At 44.7% G+C, this 25,092-nt stretch overlaps 1 protein-coding gene across 1 annotated transcript in view; it reads right to left on the reverse strand.

Moving 5' to 3' along the window:
* Window positions 1-581: 581 nt before the first annotated feature.
* The window catches only part of LOC140721648 (uncharacterized), a 33,585-nt gene continuing 9,074 nt past the window's right edge, over window positions 582-25,092 (reverse strand). The window contains exons 2-8 of the mRNA XM_073036453.1: window positions 16,710-16,775; window positions 16,156-16,201; window positions 12,005-12,116; window positions 7,835-7,956; window positions 7,100-7,248; window positions 4,883-4,915; window positions 582-1,391 (exon numbers count right to left, since the gene is read on the reverse strand). Coding sequence (XP_072892554.1) covers window positions 1,340-1,391; window positions 4,883-4,915; window positions 7,100-7,248; window positions 7,835-7,956; window positions 12,005-12,116; window positions 16,156-16,201; window positions 16,710-16,775 — 580 coding nt within the window. The 3' untranslated portion in view covers window positions 582-1,339. The remainder of the gene's footprint in view (window positions 1,392-4,882; window positions 4,916-7,099; window positions 7,249-7,834; window positions 7,957-12,004; window positions 12,117-16,155; window positions 16,202-16,709; window positions 16,776-25,092) is intronic.

Genomic DNA, 25,092 nt, shown 5'->3' on the forward strand with positions numbered 1-25,092 from the left:
TTCCAGATGTCACTGTCTCTCTGCAAGATACCGTTCTGGGTTTGGTGCCTCGCCCCGAGTAGATTGACAGCCGTGCGAAAGGATGGAGGTGGTTAAGAGGGGGAATGTTGTGGGTATGGCGTCTGTCCAGTGATAGCTGGTAAGTCTGGCATTACCCCACGGACAGGTTATCCTCCTGCGCTCTGACTATCCGAGCCATCAACTCAGACCTATCTAACCTCACGGCATGTGATACCAATATGGTGGGAGAGACCATTTGGGCTGTAGGCCCACGTTAGTAATGTGACTGCTCGCATTTTCCGTGACGGTGTACCGCTCCGGTTCCACACGACCCTCCCCGCACCCCAGGCGGCGTCACTATCAGCTGACAGTTTTCCACAGAGTGGCTCAGTGTTGGAAGGGAAGAGGGGTGAGCTGTTAGTATGGGTGTGTCAGCATGCTGTTTTCACTGCCCAAGGAGCTGGTTATTCCCGGTGGGGCTGAATGTACCTTCCCAATGAACAGTCGGATTTGACAGCAGCGAGCGTTTAACAAGAGATGCAGACCAAGTTAATGCAAACAGTGTTGGCTTTATTGATTCATGCAGTTAACTTGGGAAATGGTTATACCACCGCGGGACAGATGTCAGAAAGGCAGTGTGATCAGTAGTGAGCTCCGAGAAGGAGCTGCCACATGCCGTGGGAAAAGAAATATTAGAACCTCTGCTACCATCAGAGTACACGAGAGTGTTTACAGTTACATCAACACAGGAAGTGGATCATATCAAACATCCGTCGGCTGTTCTGCCCAGTATTTACACAGCTCTGGTGCCGAAAACCCATGCGGTCCGACAAAAGTGGCCAATGTCTCTTGACTTTCCGCCGTGCACTCGCATAAGAGACACAGACATCCACTCGAACCTCAAACGTCAGTCTGGGATTCCTCGCGGTTTTGGACGTGTTCACTATCGTACTGTTACGCCGGGAATGAAAGAGATCCTAGGAAACGTCCAATCTGTCTGGTAATAGTGACAAATCGAACCAGGCCGACAGGGTAATATCATTTCTGGGCCACATCGCATTACCAAGGTCAGATAGTCCTGTGTCAGCCGAAGGACCACATTTGCCAACGTCACAGAACTGGGCTCCGAATACAGCCACTCTGCGGCCCGTGTGAGAGTAGGTGATGATCCCACACGGGTTGGTCACGGGTATTCGATGTCTGGCATTACCCCACGGGTGAACAGGTCAGTGCTGAGATTACTGAGTGGCGGTGTTGGGACTGAATTAACAGTGGAGAGCATGTAGAAAGCGGCGTTTAACAGGAAGCAAGCGGAGGATCCAAAGCGTCCTCGTTGGCCTCACGGGGCCGGGCAGTCGAATCCGCCGGTGGAAACGAACCATATCTCCTGACTGAAAGATATAACAGAGAGCTGAGGGGAATGTTCCTGAGTGTGGAAGAGCAGTCCCTTTACTGAAGGGATTGTTCTCTTCATCATAAAACCGGTCCCCCTCCAAAGAAAAAAAAAACAGCGGCGTCACAGAAGCAACGGGTGACTTATTGCTAGAATTTTCAAAGCTAGAAACTCCCGTGTCTGTAGTCTGACTTCCTACGCCCATGGGATTCTTTGTTTCCGCCCTCACAAGCAAAATCAGATCCCTTCAATATTGTAGTGACCACAGGTGTACACTATCCTGCAGGTGAAGTCTAAACAACATGAAGAACAGTTGTAAGGTGACCTCCCAACTCTGGGTGCCAATGATTTTACAGCTGCAGGGCAACGGGTCAGACATCTTCACCATCTCTCTGTCTGTGTTTCCAATCCCACCGATCCATCTACATTTATCCAGAGGGATCCATTGTATGTCACCTTTCAGCTATCTTACAATTTGGGACCGTGTCAGACCTCTTGTTTGCCTGTTCAAAACACCTGATCAAATTTATGGAACGTGATTTTCCTTCTACAAAGACACCCTGGCTATGCCTAATCACTCCAACCTTTCCAGATAGAGGTGGATCCTGTATCCCAAAACCCGCTTCGGTAACTACTTCGCCTCATGAACTGGAGGGAAATCTTGCAGACAGGTTTGATAGAGGTGGCGGGGAACGGAAACATAATTCGGGAGGGGAATGGGATATTTCAGAGGTAAAACCAGTGGCGTATTGGGACATTGTGAGGAAGGAGAGGCGGTGAACCTACAGACAGTAGGTTGGATTGTACTGCGCCTATTTTAATGCGAGAAGTGTGGGAACAAGGGAGCTGTATTTCGAGAGCTGCTCAGTACATGGAACTACTGAGTTATGGCCATAACTGAGGCTTTGTTGTTACAAGGGCAGGAATCACTTCTGGATGTTCCAGTGTTTCTTTGTTTCAAACGGGACTGGGGGAAAAGTGCATGAGTGGGATAATCTCACAGCAGCACAAATGGAGGAGTCATGATCGGATCATTCAGTGAGTCAATGTGGATGGAGGCTGAATCCGGAAGAGTAGATATGCTATTGGAAGTATGAAGTAGACGGACCAGTTAAATAGCCAAATAACGACTTAGGAACAATTCAGGAGATTGATTTTGGAAATATGTAAGCATAAAGACGTTTATTATTGTGACATTAACTTCCCTTATATTGACTGGAACCTCCTTAGAGAAAAAAGTTTAGATTGGCAGAATCTGTTTGAGGAACACATAAGTGGTTTCGCCTCATTAGTGGCAGTACATCTGAAGGAAACGCCATATTAGACCAATGAACCAGGTCTCCTGCCATATTTCCCGATGCGATACTGCCAGACCTCCTATCACAGACAGTGACCAGAACTCCTATTCTTTACCCTGGCATTGAATGAGGATAGGAAGAGATGGTATTATAAATCAGTTGATTGGTGGGAGAGCGAATTACGATGCTATTAGTCAGTAAGTTGGAAACGTAAATTGGGAAGAGATATACACAGGGTAATGCACAACAGAACTGTGGATTTTTTTTTAAGGAAGAGCAAGCATGTTCTACTGGATAGGTTTGTCCCACTGAGACAGGGTCGGCGATGGTAGAGTAAAGGAGTCATGGTTGATATGAGATAGTCCAGAGAGAGGAAGAAGCAGACTTAAGATTTAGGAAGCAGGGATCAGAGAGGTTTCAAATGAACTACAAGTTAACCAGGCAGGAGCTTAGAAACCCAAAGGCCATTTACACCTATGTGAAGATCAGACGGATGAATGCGTAGGACCGATCAGGAATAACAGAGGAAATATGCGTCTGAGGTCGGCCCAGATAGTGAAGGTCCTTAATGTATATTTTCTTTCAGTGTTCACAATTGAGAGGGAATTTTTCAAATGTGAGCATGATGTAGAAGAGGCTGATATGCTTGAACATATCGATGTTTAGAAAGAGGATGAGCTGAAATTTTCGAGAACATTAGGGTACATAAATTCCTTCTGCAGGAGGGGATGTATCCCAGTTTTCTACAGGAAGGGACGGAAGATACTGCTGCGCCTTCGGTAATGACCTTTCTGTGTCATCTGGCTATTGCAATAGTATCAGAGGATTGGACATTGCCAGCTGTTATTTCTTTGACCAAGGAAAGAAACAGGGAAAACGCTGGGAATTACAGACCAGTAGACCCAACGTACGTGCGGTCAAACTGTTGGAGGATATATTTCGACAGTATTTCTGGACAGTTGAAGAACGATAGTCTGATCACGGCTGTGAGAGGGGCAGGAAATGTCTCAGGAACTGAATCAAATTCTTAATTAATAGACAAAGCACACTGATGAAGATTTTAGGAAAACTTTCTCACCTATGGGAGGCAGACAAACGTGGCTACTGTAGATAGAACTAGCTTACCCACAGAAAACAGAGTGTGGTAACAGGTGGAGGGTATTTCGTTTGGAAGTCGGTGACCAGTGGTGTTCCGCAGAAATCCGTTCGGGAAGCGGGTGATCAGGCTGTTCCATTTCCAGATGACATTTCGGGATAGTGTGGATTGTGATGTAGGTTACAACAGGGCAATGAGGAATGCAAAGTTGGGCTGAGAATTGGCAAACTCTGAGCTCAATGTGGAAAAGTGTGAAGTGATACACTTTGCAAAGTCGAATTTGAATGCAAAATGCAGGGTTCATGACAGGTTCATTATTGGTGTGCAAGAACAGAGTCATCTTTAGTTTCACGATCATAGACTCATCAAAGTTGACACGCAAGTTGAACAGGTTGTTATGAAACTGTATGAGATGTTGGCCTCAGTCGTCGAGGGGTTGAGTTCAAAGCCGCGAGTAATGTTGCCGCTCATTTAAACTTGGGATATTGTGCTCAATTCTGGTCGCCTCATTACAGGAAGTGTGTAACAGCTTTCGAAACTGAAAAACTGAGATTTACCAGTATGCTGCCCAGACTAGAGGGATATTCATATGAGGAAAGGTTTAGCGAGCTATGGCTTTTCCTTTTAGAGCGAAGTGGGTGAAAGGCGACTGCATAGGGTTGTACAAGTTAAACGGCGTAGGTCATATGGATGGCCAAAGACATTTTTCCCAGTGTGGAAATAACTATCAGGAGATATAATTTTAAAGTATTTAGACGGAGGTATAGGGGCTGCCTGGCGTATGTATTTACACATAATGGTGGGTGTGTGGAACGCGGTGTCAGGAGTCCTGTTAGAGACAAATCTACCAGGTACGTTTAAGAAACTCTTAGACACATGGATAATAGAAAAAAAAAGACGGCTCTGTAGGAATGAAGGCCTTGAGTCGGCAACAATCAAGGATAAACGGCGAACATAGAGGTGTTCTGGGTGTTCACATACTGTTCTATATTTTCTCTTCCTGACTGACCGTCAGCATGAGCACCCACCTGATACCGCAGCGTCTCTGATTCATTAACTGACCCGATCACAGTCACAACATTCCCCTGCACTTACCCATGCGGCAAATGACGGAACGCCACTGACTTCCTAATCGTGGTTGTGAAAAAAACAAATAAAGAATTAGAGACCGCACATCAACCAGTTAACTGTGACCAACTCTTCCCTTATCACTGCCACCCGACGCCTGAACCCTTCCAAAGATGCTCAGCGGCAGCGCCGGGATACCAGCCCACCATCCCTCTGGGCACACTGACCCCTTAGAAGTCAACATCAAGTTCAACAATCCCACCAAATTCCTTCCCTCTATTGATGCCTGAACCGGAGAGTTCTCTGGAACACTGACCGAGCTTCTCTCTTGGGACACACAGTGTAGCCTTTCACACCGTTTCACCCCTCAGAGGAGCAGTGTGATAAGCGAGCCTTCTATCTGACAGCGCCAGAGCGTCCCACGATTCCGTAGGGACGGACACCCAACCGATACTGCAATGGCTCTGGTTCATTTACCGCCCCGCTCACAAACAGAACATTCCACATCCATTTACACTCTTTTACCTAAAGCTACAGACCTGTTTCAAGGATAAGATGAAGGTATAAAATTAGCGAGAGACTCTCACCTCAACGATAGATGTAGTTTTGAAGAATGAGCTGGAAAATCATGCACCATTGAACGGCCTGGATAGAGTAGCTGGAGGGAGGACGTTTCCTATGGGGGATTGGGGATTGGAGCGGAGTGCGTAGCCTAAGAGAGGATGAAGAATTCCTTTCGCTAGAACATAGAAGATGTTGTTCGGCCGCAATGTTGTTGTCGACTCTTAAACCCTGCCTCCCATATAACCCCCCAATTTAATAAAACATGCTGTAGTACAGCACAGAACATGAGGATCAGAAGATGCTGAATTTGAAGAATTCATTGCCATGGATGTGGAGGCCATGTTTGTGATTTTATTTAAGGTGGAGTTTGATCGGCTTTTGATTCGTAAAGGTAACAAAGTACAGAGATTAAAACAGGAGAAATGAGGCGAGCGGGATATCAAATGAGGCAAGATAACATGGTGGAGAGTCTCGATGGGCCGAATGGTTCAATACTTCTCCCACATCTCATGATCTTATCGAAAACTAATTATAAATCATCCGTGTACCGCTACCCGCTGATGAGATTTTAGAGTGATTATTGAGGGTGAAACTTCGGAGTATCTTGTGATAAAACAGTCTCAGGCCAGCAGTGTTTTGTACAGGGGAGATCTTGACTGAGAAATCTGTCCGGAAAATTTGAAAAACTTAAGAATTTATTGCAGGGTTCTGTAATCAAATCGCATTCGGGCATTCACTTTTAGAGTCGAGCACCACTGTTCAAATGGTCTCTTCCCTTTGGAAGAGCAGCGTGAGGAGAGGGACATCACCCCCGGACAGTTTCCACCCCTCTGTCAGCGTGAGCGCACTAATGATAAATTCCCACTGATTTATTTTTCGCCTCGTTCAGTGAGACAATGTTCCACATGCACGTACTCGCCAATTCCGAGCCTTTGGCCGCTAATTGTTTTTTGGCACCAGAATCTGAAGAAGCCTCAGTCGTGTGCAGCGAGGTGAACCCAGAGACGTGGTTCACTGCTCGCTCAGCAGGACTTACACAATGCCGCCTCGCACAACACGGGGATTAATGGTACTTCCATGCGAGGTGTTGTCTTTAGATGGGACGGTGATAATGGTCTGAATCCAACAGTACATAATGTAATTTTGCAGGAAGGCGGGACAAAGATGCGGGCTACCTGTGTCTGGGCGTACAAAACGGGACACTACATTGTGGCTTTGCTTTACACATTCCGTTTGCTCGGAAGCCCAGCAATTACATTCAGATTTTTTTCTCGGGAAGAGAGGCTGGTGGCTAACCTGGGTGAAATTTATTTTTCATTTTCCGGTGCTGTATCTACATGGGGTTTAAGACGTTTGCTATTGGTGACGTGGTGGGAGTGATGGATTCACCCTCGGAGTAAGTGATTCTGACACCACGGGAGTGTTGTTGTCCTCTATGGAGACATTCTGCTGTCATTGGATATCGGGAATCTGTGGGTTCGGATGAGGAAGCTGTGCGCATGATATGTTGGCTCCGGAAACATGGTGACACCTGAGGGCTGTCCCCAGCACATTCTAGAAAAATGTTGAATAGGCTGCCGGGTAATCTTCCTTCTAGAAAACACTTGTGGGAGAAGCTCCTCAACCGGTTGTCCACTGATCACACAAAAGACCAAATAAACCTGTCGCTTTATGACCTACCCCAAGCAGAAATACAAAAAGAAGTTGGAATTGTTGACATGGGCATTCTGCTCAGTGAGCGTGCGGTTGAAATCACTTGCGTCGGTAAAGAGAAACCCACGGATAAACCTGGCGAACACATCCATCATTGGGAAACGAGTGATGAACAGCTGAAAGATGCAAATAACGTAAAATAGGAACAGGGAATTTCCGATTCACCAGCCCCCCTCTCTTGACCCTGTTCTTCCATTCAATCAGGTGTCAGTTCATATCTGAGATCATTTTGCAGTTCCACTCGCCGCCCAGCTTCCGGACCCGCGATACCTTCCCCTGCAGTCTCTACACCTCCTGTCCCTTTAATATCCAGCGCATAAACAATTGGTTGGAAACACACCCACCATGGCTAACTGTTCAGATTCACTTACATTGATGTATCATAAACTTCCTCGCCTTCTTTCAGACCGGCCCGTCGTTTCCTCAAAGAATACCTATACATTTGTTAGGCATGATTTCCCACTAAGTTCAGCATGCTATGCTAGTCCTTTTGTACCGTGTGCATTTAATTACCCCCAAAACTGTTCCTTCATAATCGACACCAACAGCGTCTTGAAGTGCTGAATCCATACCCTCCTGGAAAACAACCATCAGACGGTTCTACAGGACTCATTCCTGAACACCTGCCCATCTAACGATTGGGGGGGGGGGGGTGTGGTCGGACACTATACAACGTATTGTCAGCTTTCATCTGGTACTCACTCGTGGGTTGGTTGGTGTTGGCGGATTGTCCCAGAGCTCTTCGGGAAGCATCAGGTGGATTGCAAGCACTCTAAACCCGGACAGTGAAACGAGAACTTGTCCTGTCAATTGGATCTCCATCCCTAAGAGTGTTGTAGAATATTATATTACTTCATACATTTCTTTGGAAACACTAATATACTTAAGCGTAGGTTTCAATTTAAAACCCTACGTTCTGCGATGTTGTGATGACATTATAACCTATTTTAAGATCAATCTGAATCTTCACTCCCACACAGACCTCCATATGCTTATCAAGGTGTTTCCTAAGTGATCTATTGTGTCTGCCTATGCCACCACCCTGGAAAACATGACACATGCCTTCTCAATAACCATGTCAATTTCTGCTGCAGGGTTGATGGATCTATGGTGTGGATCCCAAATTTCCTTCTGCAAGCTAACTTCACTGTTGTCGGGCTTGAACAACACCTGTCATTTGACAGCCTACCGTCATATCCTGTCATTGTTCTACTGAAGCCTACAGCAATCCTCTACATTATCTCCAAGTCAGCAAAGCTACTTGTCATCTGCAAGCTTAATATCGCAACTTACACTGCCTCATCCAGTTCATTCTGAGTCATGGAGTCATCGAGTCATAGAAAGAGAACAGCGCAGAAGTGGCCATTCGGCCTATCTGCTTCGTGCTGAACGTGTACAACTGCCTGCTATCATCGAGCAGCAATGGGACCTTAACCCTTTATACCTCTCCATTCTATGTAAGTATCCAAACTTCGTTTAAACTTTGAAGACAAGCTCGCATGCACCACTTCTGCTGCCTTGTCAATAAACATTGCGATAACCTTTGAGTGAAGATGGATCCCATCAAACTTTTCACCTTTCACCCTTAACCTCTGCTTGTATTCCCACCTAGCCTCAGTGTAAAACGCCTGAATGGATCAACCTATCTATACCCATCATAATTTTTAAACTTTTATGAAGTTTCCTCTGAATATTCTCTGTTCCAGGGTTTAAAGCTCTAACTAATTCAATATTCCCTTATAGCTACGGTCCTCAAGACCCAGGAATTCCCTTAAAATTTCTTCTGTCCTTTTTGAAACTTGCTTATGCCTCAGTTTCAACAACTCAAACATAACTCCCCATCTCATTTACTCAATACTTCCATTTATTAAGACCAACGTACAAATATCTTTCATTACTACCAAATCAACTTGTGACGCTACTTTCAATCAATTATGGACCTGCACTCCCAGATCCCTTTATTTTGCCGCACTCCTCAGTACCCTGTCTTTCACCGTTTAAGATCTACCATGGTTGGTCTGGCTGAAGTGAAAAACCTCACACTTGACTGTATTAAATTCCATCTGCCGTTTTAAACACAATTTTCCAGCTCGCTCAAATCCCGCTACAGGCCATGACACTGTCTACTACATTCCCGATCTTAGTGTGGTCCCTGAATTTTACTAATCGAGTTAACCACATTATCATTCAGATCCCTTAGATAGATGGCAAACAACAACGGACACGGCATCAATCCCTACGGCTCTCTACTAGTCACAGGTCTCCAGCCAGAGACGCGACAATGTACTTCGCTGCTCCGCAAAGCCAGTGTCTAATTCAAATTACTATCTAATCGTGAATGCATCAAAACTTCTTGACTAAACGCCCACGTGGGCCCTTCTCAACTGGAATACTGAAATCCATGTATACAATGTCCATAGTCTTGCTTTCATCAGCTTAAGTGGTAACGGCCTCGATGTCAAAACAAATACTTAAGCATCCAGTATCCATTATCATTTGAATTCCTTCAACTAATTTTGCCACTATTAGTACCTGGCTGACCGCCCGATAGTTTCCTGCTTCATGATTACAGCAACAACATTACCTATACCCCAGTCCTCTGATACATCACATACTGCTGACTATCACTTTTAACCCGCCGGTGATGTTTCCACTTGCATCCCTAAGTTGCGACAGGGCAACAAATACGCCCTCCTCTGTGAAGATGTTGCCGCTTTGCCTCTGTGCTATAGATGCTGTAGCGGTCTACTGACTAAATACAGATGAAAAAGAAAATTCATTTATGATCTCTCTACTTCTTTTGACTCCACACATGGAATAACAATTTTTTTTCCCAGAGGACTAAGCTTCGTCCTTTGCAATGCTTTTGTTCTTAACATATATATCGTATCCCCGATCATTCCCCTTTACCTGTCTGTTGAAAAAACCCATGCCTTCCATTGGCGCTCCTGATTCCTTTTTAAGTGTTCCATTTTATTAAAGTCACTCCATAAATACATATGTTTTTCCTACTTGCTTATATATGATATACATCTCCAGTTGTTCTTACCCAGTGCCTCCACATGTCTAGATAGCCAGGATTTTCTACACTTGCCATCTTTACGTTTTACTTACAAGTATTGCACTCTCATAATGACAATTTTCAAAGCGTCCAACTTATCAAATACATCTATGTCTGAAACAGCCTGTGCCAGTTAACAGTCGGCATATTCTTGCTGATTCCATCAAAATTATGATGATTAAGGAGGAAGTACTGGCGCATTTAAGGAATAAAAAAGTGGATAAATCTCCACTTCCTGGCAGGATATTACCTAGGACCAGGAGGGAAGTTCGTGCAGAAATACCAGGGGCTCTAATAGAAATATTTCAAATGTCATTAGAAACGGGGATGGTGCCGAAGGATTGGCGTGTTTCTCATGTGGTTCCATTTTTTAAAAAGGGTTCTAAGAGTAAACCGAGCAATTATAGTCCTGTCAGTTTGACGTCCGTGGTGGGTAAATTAATAGAAAGTATTCTTAGAGATGGTATATATAATTATCTGGATAGACAGGGTCTAATTAGGAACAGCCAGCATGGATTTGTGCGTGAAAGGTCATGTTTGACAAATCTTATTGATTTTTTTGAAGAGATTACGAGGAAGGTTGACGAAGGTAAACCAGTGGATGTTGTCGATATGGACTTCAGTAAGGCCTTTGACAAGGATCCGCACGGAAGGTGAGTTAGGAAGGTTCAATCGTTAGGTATTAATATTGAAGTAGTAAAATGGAATCAACAGTGGCTGGGTGGGAGATGCCAGAGAATAGTGGTGGATAACTGTTTGTCAGGTTGGAGGCCGGTGACTAGTGGTGTGCCTCAGGGATCTGTACTGGATCAAAAGTTGTTCGTCATATACATTAATGATCTGGATGATGGGGTGGTAAATTGGATTAGTAAGTATGCAGATGAAGTAAAGTAGGTGGCGTTGTGGATAATGAAGTAGGTTTTCAAAGCTTGCAGAATTTAGGCCAGTTAGAAGAGTGGGCTGAAAGATGGCAGATGGAGTTTAATGCTGAGAAGTGTGAGGTTCTACATTTTGGTAGGAATAATCAAAATAGGACAAACATGGTAAATGGTAGGCCATTGAAGAATGCAGTAGAACAGAATGATCTAGGAATAATGGTGCATAGTTCCCTGAAGATGGAATCTCATGTGGATAGGGTGGTGAAAAAAGCTTATTGTATGCTGGCCTTTATAAATCAGAGCATTGAGTATAGGAGTTGGGATGTAATGTTAAAATTGTACAAGGCATTGGTAAGGCCGAATTTGTAGTATTGTGTACAGTTCTGGTCACTGAATTATAGGAAACATATCAACAAAATAGAGAGAGTACAGTGAAGATTTACTAGAATGTTACCTGGGCTTCAGCACATAATTTACTGGGAAAGTTTGAACAAGTTAGGTCTTTATTCTTTGCAGCGTAGCAGGTTGAGGGGGTACTTGAGAGAGGTAATTAAAATTATGAGGCGGATAAATAGGGTTGACGTGGATAAACTTTTTACATTTCGAGTAGGGAGGTTCAAACAACAGGACATGAGTTGAGAGTTAGGGGGCAAACATTAAAGGTAACACGAGGGGGAATTTCTTTACTAAGAGAGTGTTAGCTATGTGGAACGAGTTTCCAGTAGAAGTGGTAGAGGAAGGTTGGGTATTGTCTTTTAAAGTAAGATTGGATAGGTATATGGACAGGAAAGGAATGGAGGGTTACGGGCTGAGTGCGGGGCAGTGGTACTAGGTGATAATAAGCGTTCGGCACGGACTAGAAGGGCCGAGATGGCCTGTTTCTGTGCTGTAATTGCTATATGGTTATATGGTTAAAATTGTGCATTCTCCTACCTTCCGAATTCTCCAAGCTGAAATAGTGGTGCAGGGGTACCACATCCGCTACAGCAACAGGGAACTCTCTGGCGTGTATTCCAACAAAGACCGATTCATTGTAACGGCGTAACTGTTGACAGAGGATGGAGTTCTTACTGTAAGGAGTTGTAAGTAGAGTTCGGTGATGTGCGTTTCGGGATTGAGGAGCAAGGATAGCATGCGACGAGGCAGAACAATGTGAGTATAGCAACAGATAGAATATCATGGCACAAGGGGCTTAAAGTGGCACCAGTACCTCTGAACAGTTACACTCGGTCCTCTGCACATGCATCAATAGTCCCCTCGTCGACGGAAGGTACACTGGCAAGGCGGCAGCGTATTGTAACAACCAACGTAGAGTTTTATAACACTCGCAAATGTGTTCAATTCCCCGCCATCCACATCATCATTCTCGGCTGTAAAGAATTATCCGTTCTCCCCGTGATCTCGTGGGTTTCCTCCGGGTACTCTCGTGCCCTCCCATCATACAAGGACGCATTGTCACGGATAGTCATTTGTGGGCAAGATATGTTGGCACCCGAAGCGTGCCGATTCTTGCGAACTACCGTAGCACATCCTCAGAATGTTTTGGGCGCAAATGAAATTGATGGATTTACTGTATGTAACAATGTACCTGTGTCAGATTGAACATAGAACGGAGAACATAGAGAAGTAAAGGAACAGGCATTTCGGCCTACAGTACTGTGCAGGGTCAATTAAATTGGTAATCGACTGGCAAATCAAAGTAATTCCCTCTCTCTTCACATTGTCCAGACCCTACCATTTTCCTTCATGTGCCTATCTGAACGACTCAGAAAAATCTCTAATGTATCTGTCTCCACCAACATGAAAGGGATGAAAGGGTTAACATGTGAGACAGGTCCGACAGCTCTTGGGCTGTATTCCCTGGAGTTCAGGAGTATGAAGGGGGATCTCGTAGAAATATTTAGAATGTTAAAAGGCCAGAACAGAGTAGATATGGCAAAGTTATTTCCCTCGATAGTGGATTCTTGGAAAGTTTGGCACGACTTCAGAATTGTAGAACGTAGTTTTTGAAATATAATGTGGAGAAACTACTTGAGCCAATGGTAGTATATCTGTGGAATTTGTTGCCAGACGCAGCTGTGGAGGCAAAGGTATTGGGTGTATTTAGGGCACAGATAGATAGGTTCTTGATTAGCCAGCGCATCGAAGAGTATAGGGTGAAAGTACGGGAGTGGGGATGACTGGAAGAATTGGATCAGCCCATGTTTGAATGCCAGAACAGTTTCGATGGAATGGCCTACTTCGGCTCCTATATTTTATGGCCTTATGGTCTAACAACACAGGTCGCACACTCCAAGCATTCAGCGCACTCGGGGTGAAAAACCTTGTCCGTACAATCTCATGAAGACTTAGAGAAATACATCACAAGCACTTCAGCACATCTAATCCATGCAATGACCATTTAAACTGCTACTCCAATCGACCTGCACCGAGACCAAAGACTTCCATACCCCTATCATCCATGTAACAATCCATACTTCTTTTAAACGTTCAGATTGAGTTTTCATGCCTCACTTGTGCTGGTCGCTCATTCCGCACTCTCACGATCCTCTGAGTGAAGAGGTTTCCCCTCATGTTCCTTTTAAACTTTTCAACTTTCACACTCGACCCAGGATACTGGTTGCAGTCCCACGCAACCCCAGTGGGAAAAGCCTGGTTGTATTGCTCCAATGAACATCACTCGTAATGTTGTAAACATCTTTCAACACCACTCTCAATCTTCTATCTTCTAAGAAGTACTGACCAAACCTTTTCAATATTTCCTTATAGTGCAATATCTTTGTAAATTTTCACTGTACTCTTTCAATCGTATTTACACCTTTCCTGTATGTAGGTGAACACAATTACAGCCTATACTCTAAGTTAGGATTTACCAACGTCTGAAACACCTCTGAATGATCTTTATTGCCATTATACAGAGGTACAAAGAAACTCTGTTTAGCTTCCTCTGAGGCAATTAAATAAAGTGGTAGGTAAAAACAAGACAGTAATAAAAAAAGTATTAAATAGGTAAGTAGCAAAAAATAAGTCGCAGCAGCACCAGAATATCATAGTAATGCACAATGTGCAAGTATTTGAGTCCTTGTGTCTGCATGTGTGTGCTCACAGTTTCAATCATTGTTCTGTGGGAATGGTGTGATGGAGGTCACAGCTCTGGTAGAAGTTGTTTCTCAGTCTATTTCGCACAACATCTCATCTCCTGTACTCAATACGTTAATTAATGAAGGTCAATGTGCTGATCGGTTCCACCACGACCCCATCTACACATGGCGACACTTTCAGCGAATTATTCACCGTATTCCTTCAGTGTTCTGACGTTCGCCGTTTAAGACGTATTGTGTTTAGTCCTGTCAAAGTGTAAAGCCTCGCACTTCTCTGCATTAAGTTCTTCCTGACATATTTAGACCATTTTGCCAGCAGGTGTATGTCCCACTGGAAGCCAAGACAGTCTTTCTCGCTGTCCACTGTATCCCCCGACATGGTGTCATCGGTATTTTGCTGATCCAGTTAACCACATTATCATCAGTCGCGTTGATATATATGGATGAAAACAACAAAGAACACAGCACAGTCTACAACACATCGATACTCCCAGACCCCAGTCTGAGAGACAACCGTCTTCTGCCACTACTGGTTTCTCCCACAGAGCTTCTCCTATAATGCCTTGTCTTCATCCATTTCCCTGGCAACTTCCTCGAAAAACTCTATAACCTCGTTAGAAATAATGTACCAGGCACGAGCCCATGCCGACGGTACTTAATTAGTCAACGACTATCCAAATGCTTTTACATCAGGACTCTTGTAATAATTTCCAGTAACATTTCATCAAGTAATGTCAGAAATTCCGGCCTATAATTTCGGGGTTTATGTTAAAAGCCTGAAAAACAGCGGAATAACATTGGCTATCCTCCCATCCTCTGATATCTCTCCATTTGCAAAGGATGTTTTAAATGTTTCTGTTCAGGACCAAGCAATTTCTGAGCTGTCTGCCTGTGGCGTCCGAGGGAGCACATTGTTAGGTCCTGGGTATTTATCCACACTGGTATGCCTCAGGTTAGAAAACACCTCTTCATATGTAATCTGTACAGAATTCATGATATTTCTGCAGCTTTACCTCACTTCCATAGAAACCGTGTACACAGCTTTAGGAAAAAATAAATGCATAAAGAGGTATTTAAGATCTCCCCCATCTGTCTTGGGTCCACACATGGATTCTAATCTTCCAGGGTAAAATTTTGGTCCTTGGCAATCTCTTTGTTCTTAACATTTCTGTATAATCGCTTAGGATTCACCTTGTCTGCTCGTTCTGCCTACGTTTAGCCCTCCTGAATCCTTTCTCAAATGTTTTCTTGTAATTCCTATGCTCCATAATCACCTCACTGGTTCCTACCTGGCCATACCTGTGACGTACATCCTTTTCTTTTTCTTTATCAAGGCATCAATAACTTTTGAAAATGAACTTTCCCTACACTTGTTGCCCTTCCCTATTGTGCTGACAAGCACACAGAAGTTTTGTGTTCTTAACATGTTGTTTTTGAAGTCCTTCCACGTACAAACAAAAAACATCGCAATTGACGGCCTCCTACATACTTCTTTGCTATTACCGCCTCTCAAGTAAAACACATGCCAGCGTTCCTTCTCAAAACTTTAAACCTTTACTGACATCGCCTCAGCTACCGCCGCTGCAAAGAAAACATTCCGAGTGTGCGCAGGTTCTTACCAGAGCACGGGCCCACTAATTCAGTAAACATCCTTGTAAAGCTCCTTTGTCATCTCTTCAAATGGCGCATCGTACATATCGTCTTTAATTTACCCTTCAGCCTTCCCTCCCAGGGGGCGGGGGGCCAGGGTGGGAAGTTAGCTGGCTGCCATTCTCCAGCTACGTCTGACTCCCTGGTGCTGAGGGATAATCTGCTCCAGGGTTCAGAACCAATGACGGAGGAGCGGAGACAATTCGTCCCTACGACCTGAGGAAGGATGACGTGGACGGGAATCTGTACGTGGCGGAAAGGATGTGGTTGAAGGAGAGACGGGACGTCCGGGGGAAGGAGGAAGCGAAAAGTCATAGTCAGCGATCACGTTACCTCATAATCCGCAGTGGTGCAGAGGACATCATATCCCAAGCAATGACTAGAAGCAAAAACATAATGAGAGAATCAGAAACTCAATAGACAATGCAAACAAGCATCCAACACATTCCACAAAACTGTGGATTCTCTGATGTGTACCATCAGAAGAGAAGGGCTCTCAGATCAAACCCGACAGTGTAACAAGGTACGACGTTAAGAGAGCCGTGCGTTAAACATGCAGGATGCTATCTGGTGGGAGGCTGGTTTGCAGGAGGACGCCGTGTTGGAGAGGAGCACAAATGTATTTTGTGAAAGGAGCTTGGTTCGTAGCTCTCATATTGTATATTGCCGAGTGTCTACCGTTACATATGTGGCTCGTTACAAATGTTTAATCCCACTACCCAGGGAGGTTCGTCCAGAAAAACTGAAGAAGGAGGGAGGCAAGGTAGGCAGCGCCTGGTCGGAGGCTGGGCAGGGCACGGAGGCAGCACTGGGCAGGGATACAAAGGATTCGGACACAGCGGCAGATGTGCAACTGCAGAAGGAAAGGAATTTTGCTCATGTCTTACCCCTCGCTCAAGCCTTCCACGCTGACCAGCGAGACGACAAGCAGAAACAAAGGCAGCATGGTTATCCTGTGGGAAACAGAAACAGTCACTATCCATCATTTGCCATTGGCATAAGGCCATTCACAGTGTTATACAGCAAACAGCCCATCGGCCCGCCGAGCCAATTCTACTGCCCAACATCATTGTATTGAGAAAGATTTTGTACATCGGCTACAATGCCACAATTTTAATTGGTTAAACCTCGATACTGGGGATGGAGTGCCGGAGTATCTCTATCCAAGCACTATCCTTCCCACTCCGCCGCAGCGCATTCTGGCTAGCATCCTCGCCACCAGCAGAACGAGTCCTAGTTGATTCCGGTCACTTTACAATCCTGGTGAGCCTCTCTCCGCGCCTCTTAAATTTATATCGTGTGCTATTGATACCTCTGCTACATGGGATAACGTTCCCACTGTGTGAACCATCCTTGTCCTCCATCGGTTAGAACACCTCAGGTAGCCTCCTCCATGCCGGGGAAAGACAGAAAGCCTGTCATGTTTCCGTTAGAGAGGTGTGGAAGGAGGGAGTGCGAGAGAATAGGCGGGAGAGAAAGAGTGATTGGCTGGAAGTGGACGAACACGGTAAGAAAGGTGTAATAGCAGGTTGAGGGTAGGGCTGGTCAGAGAGAAGTAGAGTGTTTCGTGCGGAGTGTAAAAGTATATCGTACATGATATAAACCAATTCAGTCAAACCTCAAACGAGCAGAGATGTTTCGTTTGAAGTGCCTTCCCACCTTCTCTGCGGCCCAGACCAACTTGAGTTTCTCTCCTTCCTCAGTTCTAATGAAATGTACTTCATCTAATGTCGCTCCCCTTCCTTCCCCGACAGCACATGTCTGCCCTAAGTATTCATTTACTGCAATTTACAATTTTTCAGTCTCAGGCTGTGCTGTGCTCAGGAACAGAACAAGGAATTGCACCGAATATGTCAATGGTGATACACTTCATTCTGAGATTGATTGCCAATGTCATCCCCGGATGATGGAGCAGGTCCCTGATCCAAAACATCTGAGACAGGGATAACATCCTCGCTGACTCCATGCTGCTGAGACTTTGCCCATTGGTGTGTGTCTATCTGCCTATCCACTGACCTATCGATCTATTGATTTACCAATCTGTCGGTCTATCTGCCTGATCCGTATGGATAGGAGCGGGGCTGGGGAGGGCGAGAGGAGCTATACCTCGTTCAGCCCTGCTGCATGCAAAAGCGCCATCCCCTTCTCTGGATATCTCCCTCACTGCTGCATATACTCTCAGAATGAGCCTTTTAATTCGAGTGGTCATCCATTTTAATTGCACTTCACATTCCCATTGCGGAGTCCATTCATGGCCTCCACCTCTGTCGTGATGAGGGCACATTTAGGATGTAGGAACAGCATCTTATATTCTTTTTGGGTGGCCTCCACCCTGATGAACTCAACATCGATTTTTCAAACTTCCAGTATTGCCTTCCAATCCGCCGTCGTCATGCTCTCCTTTCTATGACCCATCTCCTTTTTCCTCTCTCAACATATCTCCTTGACCGCCCATCGCCTTCGTCTGGTGCTCCTCTCTATTTTTTCTGTCTGATATGGTCCTCTTTCTCTTTCACCTTCCAAGCTATTTACTTCATCCCCACCCCCTACGGGTTTCACCTAACACCTGGTGTTTCACTCTCTCACCCGGCACCTTTTAAATCTACTCCTCAGCTGTTATTTTTCTCCAGTCCTGCTGAAGTGTTTCAGCCCGAAACTCAGACTGTACTTCTTTTTTCATAGATGCTGTTTGGCCTGCTGAGATCCTCAAGCATTTTTTTGTGATTTTGATTCTGATTACCAACAAAAGAGAGACCCGTTTTCCTCCCTCGGGAATCTTCACCAAAGCTGTCCAGAATACAGCGGATACATTAGCAAAAAAAAAAACCGCGCAAAATTGGACGCTTGTGTTGTCAACCTGCTGGAGGAAAGTACCAGCCATAGACTGGGCCAGCGTCTGTTCCCCTAGGATTATCTTTCATCTCTGCGTATGGTGCAACAGTTCCTCAAACTGGGCATCACCACCAACATATCTCTTTTCATTTAATAATGACTCTGTCTTCTGTACGAAAGTAGACACCCATATAATAATCCATAGGGTTTTCCATTGCCACCTTCCCACACACTCAGTCAGCCGCTCCGTATCCCCTTTCATCATCCCATGCCCTGCCCTTCGCTCATACCGTCACTCTGGTGAGTGTGGTCAGAAACCTTGGTAATAGAACCTGTGACACCCCTCAGTTCAAGGGCTGACGTCGCTGTGACCTGAGCACCACTGACCGTGATTTACCCCTTCCCATAAACTGCACACATGATAGAGATGCATGTAGACCCAGTGATCCTGGTGTAATTATTAACCGTGCTGCAGGTTCAACCTCACAAACATCTCCGGCATGCTGATTTGTCTGATACAGAGTCTCTTTGGATGGGATGAAGATGATATTGGAGGGTGAAGTTCCAGGTGGATACATATATTCTAGTAGAAACGGACGGCTGGGGTGCGGAATATTGCATAATGGGACAGAGACGGAGGGATGAATGGCGGAGCGAGACAGAAAGAAAGAGAGATGAAATTGTAAGACGGATACTGGAGGAAGTAGGTGAGAAAGGAGCCGGAACAGAGATAGAGAGGTAGGAGACGGTGTGAGTAAGTGAGAGAAAGAGAGGACAGAGAGACATAGAGAGAAAGGGGGAGGGAGACTGGGTGAGAGAGAGAGAGAGAGAAAAAACATGATACGAACAGCATAATCACTTGTCTACTGCCAGACGCTAAGTGCTACAGCTTACCTCAGTGTCGACTTGCTGTATTGGGTGTGCGCTTGTCCAAAGCCTCAATATATGGAGGGATGACACGTGTTCTTGCTATCCAGAACAGCCAATGCAGGAGAAGAAAAAACATCTCGTGATTTTAAGTATTCCAACCACAATATTGCATCATCGAATGGAGCGACATTGTGCAAAACGAAGCTCATTAATTAACTAGGACACCACATCAATATCACAAACATGAGCGGATCCAGACAGCAGCTGAACCCGCCACCTACTTTGCCTACTGTGAGGACAGTATGTGAGACCCCTCACAGTTTTCCACAAAGCTTCCAAATTAACATGAATCACTTAAGCAAATGAGAGAAGGCATCAACATCGTTAGAGTCCCAGGTTGGTCGTCATTGCTTTTCCGCTGCACCTGTTCTGTTGTCCAGGTAATGACGCTCAGTGTCTGTTATTGGAGTAGAGTCCAGGGTAGAACTGTCCATCCACAGGTCGGATCCAGTGGCAGGAGTTGAGGAAACGACCTCAGATAAAAACCCTCCGTGCAGCAATGCCGACTGCGAAACTATGCGCTCATGTCGACTCACGGTGAAGAATGACCCCGGCATGTTCGACAGCACAAGAGACGGTGGCGCAGGTTCCCCATCCGTTTCAAATTAAACCAAAGCATTTTTCCGGGCGACACTCAATGCCGATTAGGGTTTGGACTGTCTGTGAACACGCTCTGCAATTGACTGAATCGGAGAAGCATAGGGCTTCAGATCAGAAACAACCAAGCGATCTTACCTTAACACACTTTCCTGGACGATTTGAAATTAAATGCTACATCACCAATAAAGCTAAAGCAATTAATACAATAGTAGATCCCTTTTCGAAAATTAGGAACATATGCGTGAGTGCGTGCAATGCGCTGCCGGCAATGGTGGTGGATACGGATACGGTAGGGTCTATTAAGATATTTAGGTAGGTTCATGGATCTTCGGAAAATAGAGGGCTATAGGTGAGCCTAGTAATTTCTCAGGTAGGGACTTATTCGGCACAACATTGTTGGCTGCAGGGCCTGTATTGTGCTGTAGGTTTTCTATGTTTCTATGCTACTTTGGACAAGGTAAGTACAGAACATTAAACAGTGAGAAAGAAGTAACAGAGTTAGTCGAATTTAAAACCGATTAGCATGATACCATACAACAGATAGATGACAATGAAATATATAGGTATCTAGGTGTCAAAGCAAAACAAAAATCCGACTGCTACAGAGTCAAAACTTTCCACAGAATTTACTTCAGGCTGAAGAAAATCTGGCAAACAAAGCTCAATAGTAAACATAAAACAAGTGCAATAAACACTTCCGGTATATTCGAAATAACATCTTCGTTTGACAACAAATTTCGGCTCGATATCAATCTGGAAAACTTACAAAGAAAAATAAGACCTCAAAGGAGAAACTTTTTGAAAGAAAAATGTACACTCCAGCACATTTAGTTTAACATTACAGAGGACAAAAGGGGAAGGATAATAACAGGTTTCCCTGGCTGCGTAAGTCTAGATTAATATACACTCCGGTCTTGCCGAACCCGTGATACTCAGAGAGCTCTCCCACCGCAATCCCCGTTCAGTGTGGATGCTGTGTACTTTGCTGCCCTGTTATAAAGTCAGTGCCAAGAAATAATAGACAGCACGCGGCATAAGATAAAAGGAATTATATTTATGAATCTTAACTAAAGCATTAGAAAAGAATATAAGGATAGAAAAAAAAACAAAAGGGCCAATTATAATTAAACTTAACTCTTCCAAGTGACATATTGACCAACGGTGAACCCTTGCTCCATCTAATCACGATTACCCTAACAAAAGATCCAGTTCACTTTCGAAAACACCCGTTATCGCTAACCATAATCCAAATTCACCTGCTACAGAAAAACCATTACATTAGCAGTGGAACCTCTTGCAGGGTGTTAAATACTAAACAGTCAGATAACACTTCTAATAATAGAGTTTCATCAAAAAAATGGAATTCAAACCTCATGTGAACATATACATTCTGTCAAGAAGTACACGCCATTACACCTAAAGGAAAGAACAATTCAGAAAGCTTATGACATAGTCACTACAGGAGAAGAAGTTAACAAATGGGGGAACATGACCCTCCCTGGAACACTAGTCCGTCATCTGAGCAGACTAGATGTCTACAACGAAGCTTCCAAAGCCTGGCTCACATCGGGAGACCTCATCCCAGAAACAGAGGGACCTCTTGTGGCATTACAGGGCCACCTGGTGAATACAAAAGTATCAAAAATACAGAATAAATGAACAAGAAATATGTCAGAAATTCGAGAGTGTCAAGGACAATGCGTGTGAAGTTGCCATTGGAAGAGAGAAGGTCCTTTGGATATCGAGGCCTGAAGTTTTAAAAGTCTCCTGGACAAGATATTATGCCCCACCAGGGTCCTAATACGTGGAGCACGTGATTGTGGAAGCAACAATAGTGATCTTTCAAGTGTCAATTGATTCTGGCATGGATCCGGAAAAATGGAAAATTGCAAACGTCGCTCAAACTGTCAGGAAGGGAGAGAGCCAGAAGAAAGGACAGGACAATTAGGCTGATTTCAGTGTCTAGGAAGATGTTTAAATCGAATATTACAGTCAACATATTTTCTGACAAGTGTCAGCAAGTTTTCCTCAGGGGAAGGTTTTGCTTGACAAAGCTTTTGGAATTCCTTCAGAGATTATCAAGCAGAATAGATTATGTAGAATCAGTAGCTGTTCTGTTCTTGGATTCTTAGAAGACCTCTGATAAGGCATCAGACATGAGGCTGCTAAAAACGTATTACATGATAGATGCTAGCATTGAAAAAGCAATGACTGTTTAGCAGGTAGGAAAGAGTGAAAATAAAGAGAGCCTTTTCTGGTAGGCTGTTGGTGACTAGTGGTATTCCACAGCGGTCTGCGTTGGGATCGCATAAGTTATACGTAAGAACGTTTTGGATACTGTTGGTCGGGACGACCTACCAGGGACAAGTTGCAGTGGTTGCATCTCTGGCACCGAGACTGGACCCTTGGCTCAGAAGAGAAGGAGGGAAAAGAGGAGAGCAGTAGTGATTGGGGATTCGATAGTTAGGGGGACAGATGAAAGGTTCTGTGGAAGAGATCAAGAATCCCGGATGGTCTGTTGCCTCCCAGGTGCCAGGGCCCACGATATCTCGGATCGAGTTCTCAGTATTGTCAAGAGGGAGGGTGAGCAGCTGGATGACGTGGTATATGTAGGGACCAATGACGTGGATAGGAAGAAGGAGGAGGTCCTACAAAGAAGATTTAGGGAGTCAGGTTCAAAGTTGAAGGACAGGACAAGCTACATGTTAGTAAGGCCAAAAATAGGAAGATAATGCAGCTAAATACGTGGCTAAGGAGTTGGTGCAGGAGGGAGGGCTTCATGTTTCTGGACAATTGGGCTTTGTTCCAGGGAATGTGAGACCTGCTCCGATGGACGGGTTGCGGCTGAACTGGAGGGGGACTAACTTCCTTGGGGGAAGGATTGCTAGTGCTTCTCCGAGGGGTTTAAACTAGATATGCAGGGGGAGTGGAACCAGAATTTTAGAGCAGATAGTGAGGTGGAGGAGGATAAAGGTCATGTGAGATCTGCAAGTATAGTGCATGGAATAAAGCCAGATCTGACATATAAAGAGGCTTTAAAGAAAGAAGCAGAGTAAAGGGTGTAAAGGTAGTAAAGTAGAAGGGCTAAAGTGCCTGTACTTCAATGAAAGAAGCATCAGGAACAAAGGTGATGAACTGAGAGCTTGGATACATATATGGAATTATGATGTAGTGGCCATTACGGAGAATTGGCTGGCACCAGGGCAGGAAAGGATTCTCAATATTGCTGGATTTCAGTGCTTTAAAAGGGATGGGGGGGGGAGGGATGAAGGGTGGAATTACAGGTCAGGGATACTATTACAGCTACAGAGAGGGTGGGTAATGTAGCAGGATCCTCTTTTCTGTCAGTATCGATAGAAGTCAGGAACAGGAAGGGAGCAGTTACTCTACTGGGAGTATCCAATGGGCCCCCTGGGAGCAGCAAAGATACGGACGAGCAGATTGGGATTTTGGAAAGGTGCAAAAATAGCAGGGTTGTTATCACGGGTGACTTTAACTTCCCTAATATTGATTGGCACCTGATTAGTTCCAATAGTTCATAAAACATAGAACAATACAACACAGTACAGGAAATTCGGCCTACAATGTTGTGCCGACCCTTAAACCCTGCCTCCCATATAACCCCCCACCTTAAATTCCTCCATATACCTGTCTAGTAGTCTCCTAAATTTCACTACTGAACCCGCCTCCACCACTGACTCAGGCAGTGCATTGCACACACCAACCACTCTCTGAGTAAAAAGTCATCCTCTCATATCCTCTTTGAACTTCCCTCCCTTTACCTTAAAGCCATGTTCTCTTGTACCGAGCAGTGGTACCCTGGGGACGAGGAGCTGGTTGTCCACTATATCTATTCCTCTTAATATCTTGTATACCTCTAGCATGTCTCCTCTCATCCTCCATCTCTCCAAAGAGTAAAGCCCAGTCTCCCCTAATCTCTGATCATAATGCATACTCTCTAAACCAGGCAGCATCCTGGTAAATCTCCTCTGTACCCTTTCCAATGCATCCACATCCTTCCTATATTGTGGCGACCAGAACTGGACACAGTACTCCAAGTGTGGCCTAACCAGAATTTTATATAGCTGCATCATTACATCGCGACTCTTAAACTCTAACCCTCGACTTATGAAACCTAATACTCCATAAGCTTTCTTAACTACTTTGAACTGAACTGGAAGCGGACTACCATCTTGCGGGAAGTTGTGTTACTGCAGCTCCGTGGGGTTTAAAATAGATTTGCAGGGAGAAGGGATACAGAGTGTTAGAGCAGATAGTGAGGTGGAGGAGGATAAATGTCATGGGAGAGCTGCAAGTATAGTGCTTGGAGTAAAGCCAGATCTAGCTTATGAAGAGGCTTTGAGGAAAGGGAAACAGAATAAAGGGTGTAAAGGTAGTAAGGTAGAAGGGCTACAGTGTGTGTGCTTCAATGCAAGAAGCATCAGGAACAAAGGTGATCAACAGAGAGCTTGGATGCATACATGGAATTATAATGTGGTGGTCATTACAGAGACTTGACCGGCACCAGGGCAGGAATGGATTCTCAATATTCCTGGATTTCAATGCTTTAAAAGGGATAGAGAAGGGGAAATGGAAAGGAGGGGTGGGCATTACTGGTCAGGGATACTATTACAGCTAAGGAAAGGGTGGGTAATGTAGCAGGATCATCTTCTCTGTCAGTATCGGTAGAAGTCAGGAACAGGAAGGTAGCAGTTACTCTATTGAGAGTATTCTATAGATCCCCCTGGTAGCAGCAGAGATACAGAGGAGCAGATTGGGAGCCAGATTTTGGAAAAGTGCAAAAATAACAGGGTTGCTACCATGTGTGACTGTAACTTACCTAATATTGATTGGCAACTGATTAGTTCATGTGGTTTAGATGGGGCAGAGATTGTTAAGTGCGTCCTG

This window comes from Hemitrygon akajei, unplaced genomic scaffold, assembly GCF_048418815.1.
Source record: "Hemitrygon akajei unplaced genomic scaffold, sHemAka1.3 Scf000059, whole genome shotgun sequence".
Classification (NCBI taxonomy): Eukaryota; Metazoa; Chordata; class Chondrichthyes; order Myliobatiformes; family Dasyatidae; genus Hemitrygon; species Hemitrygon akajei.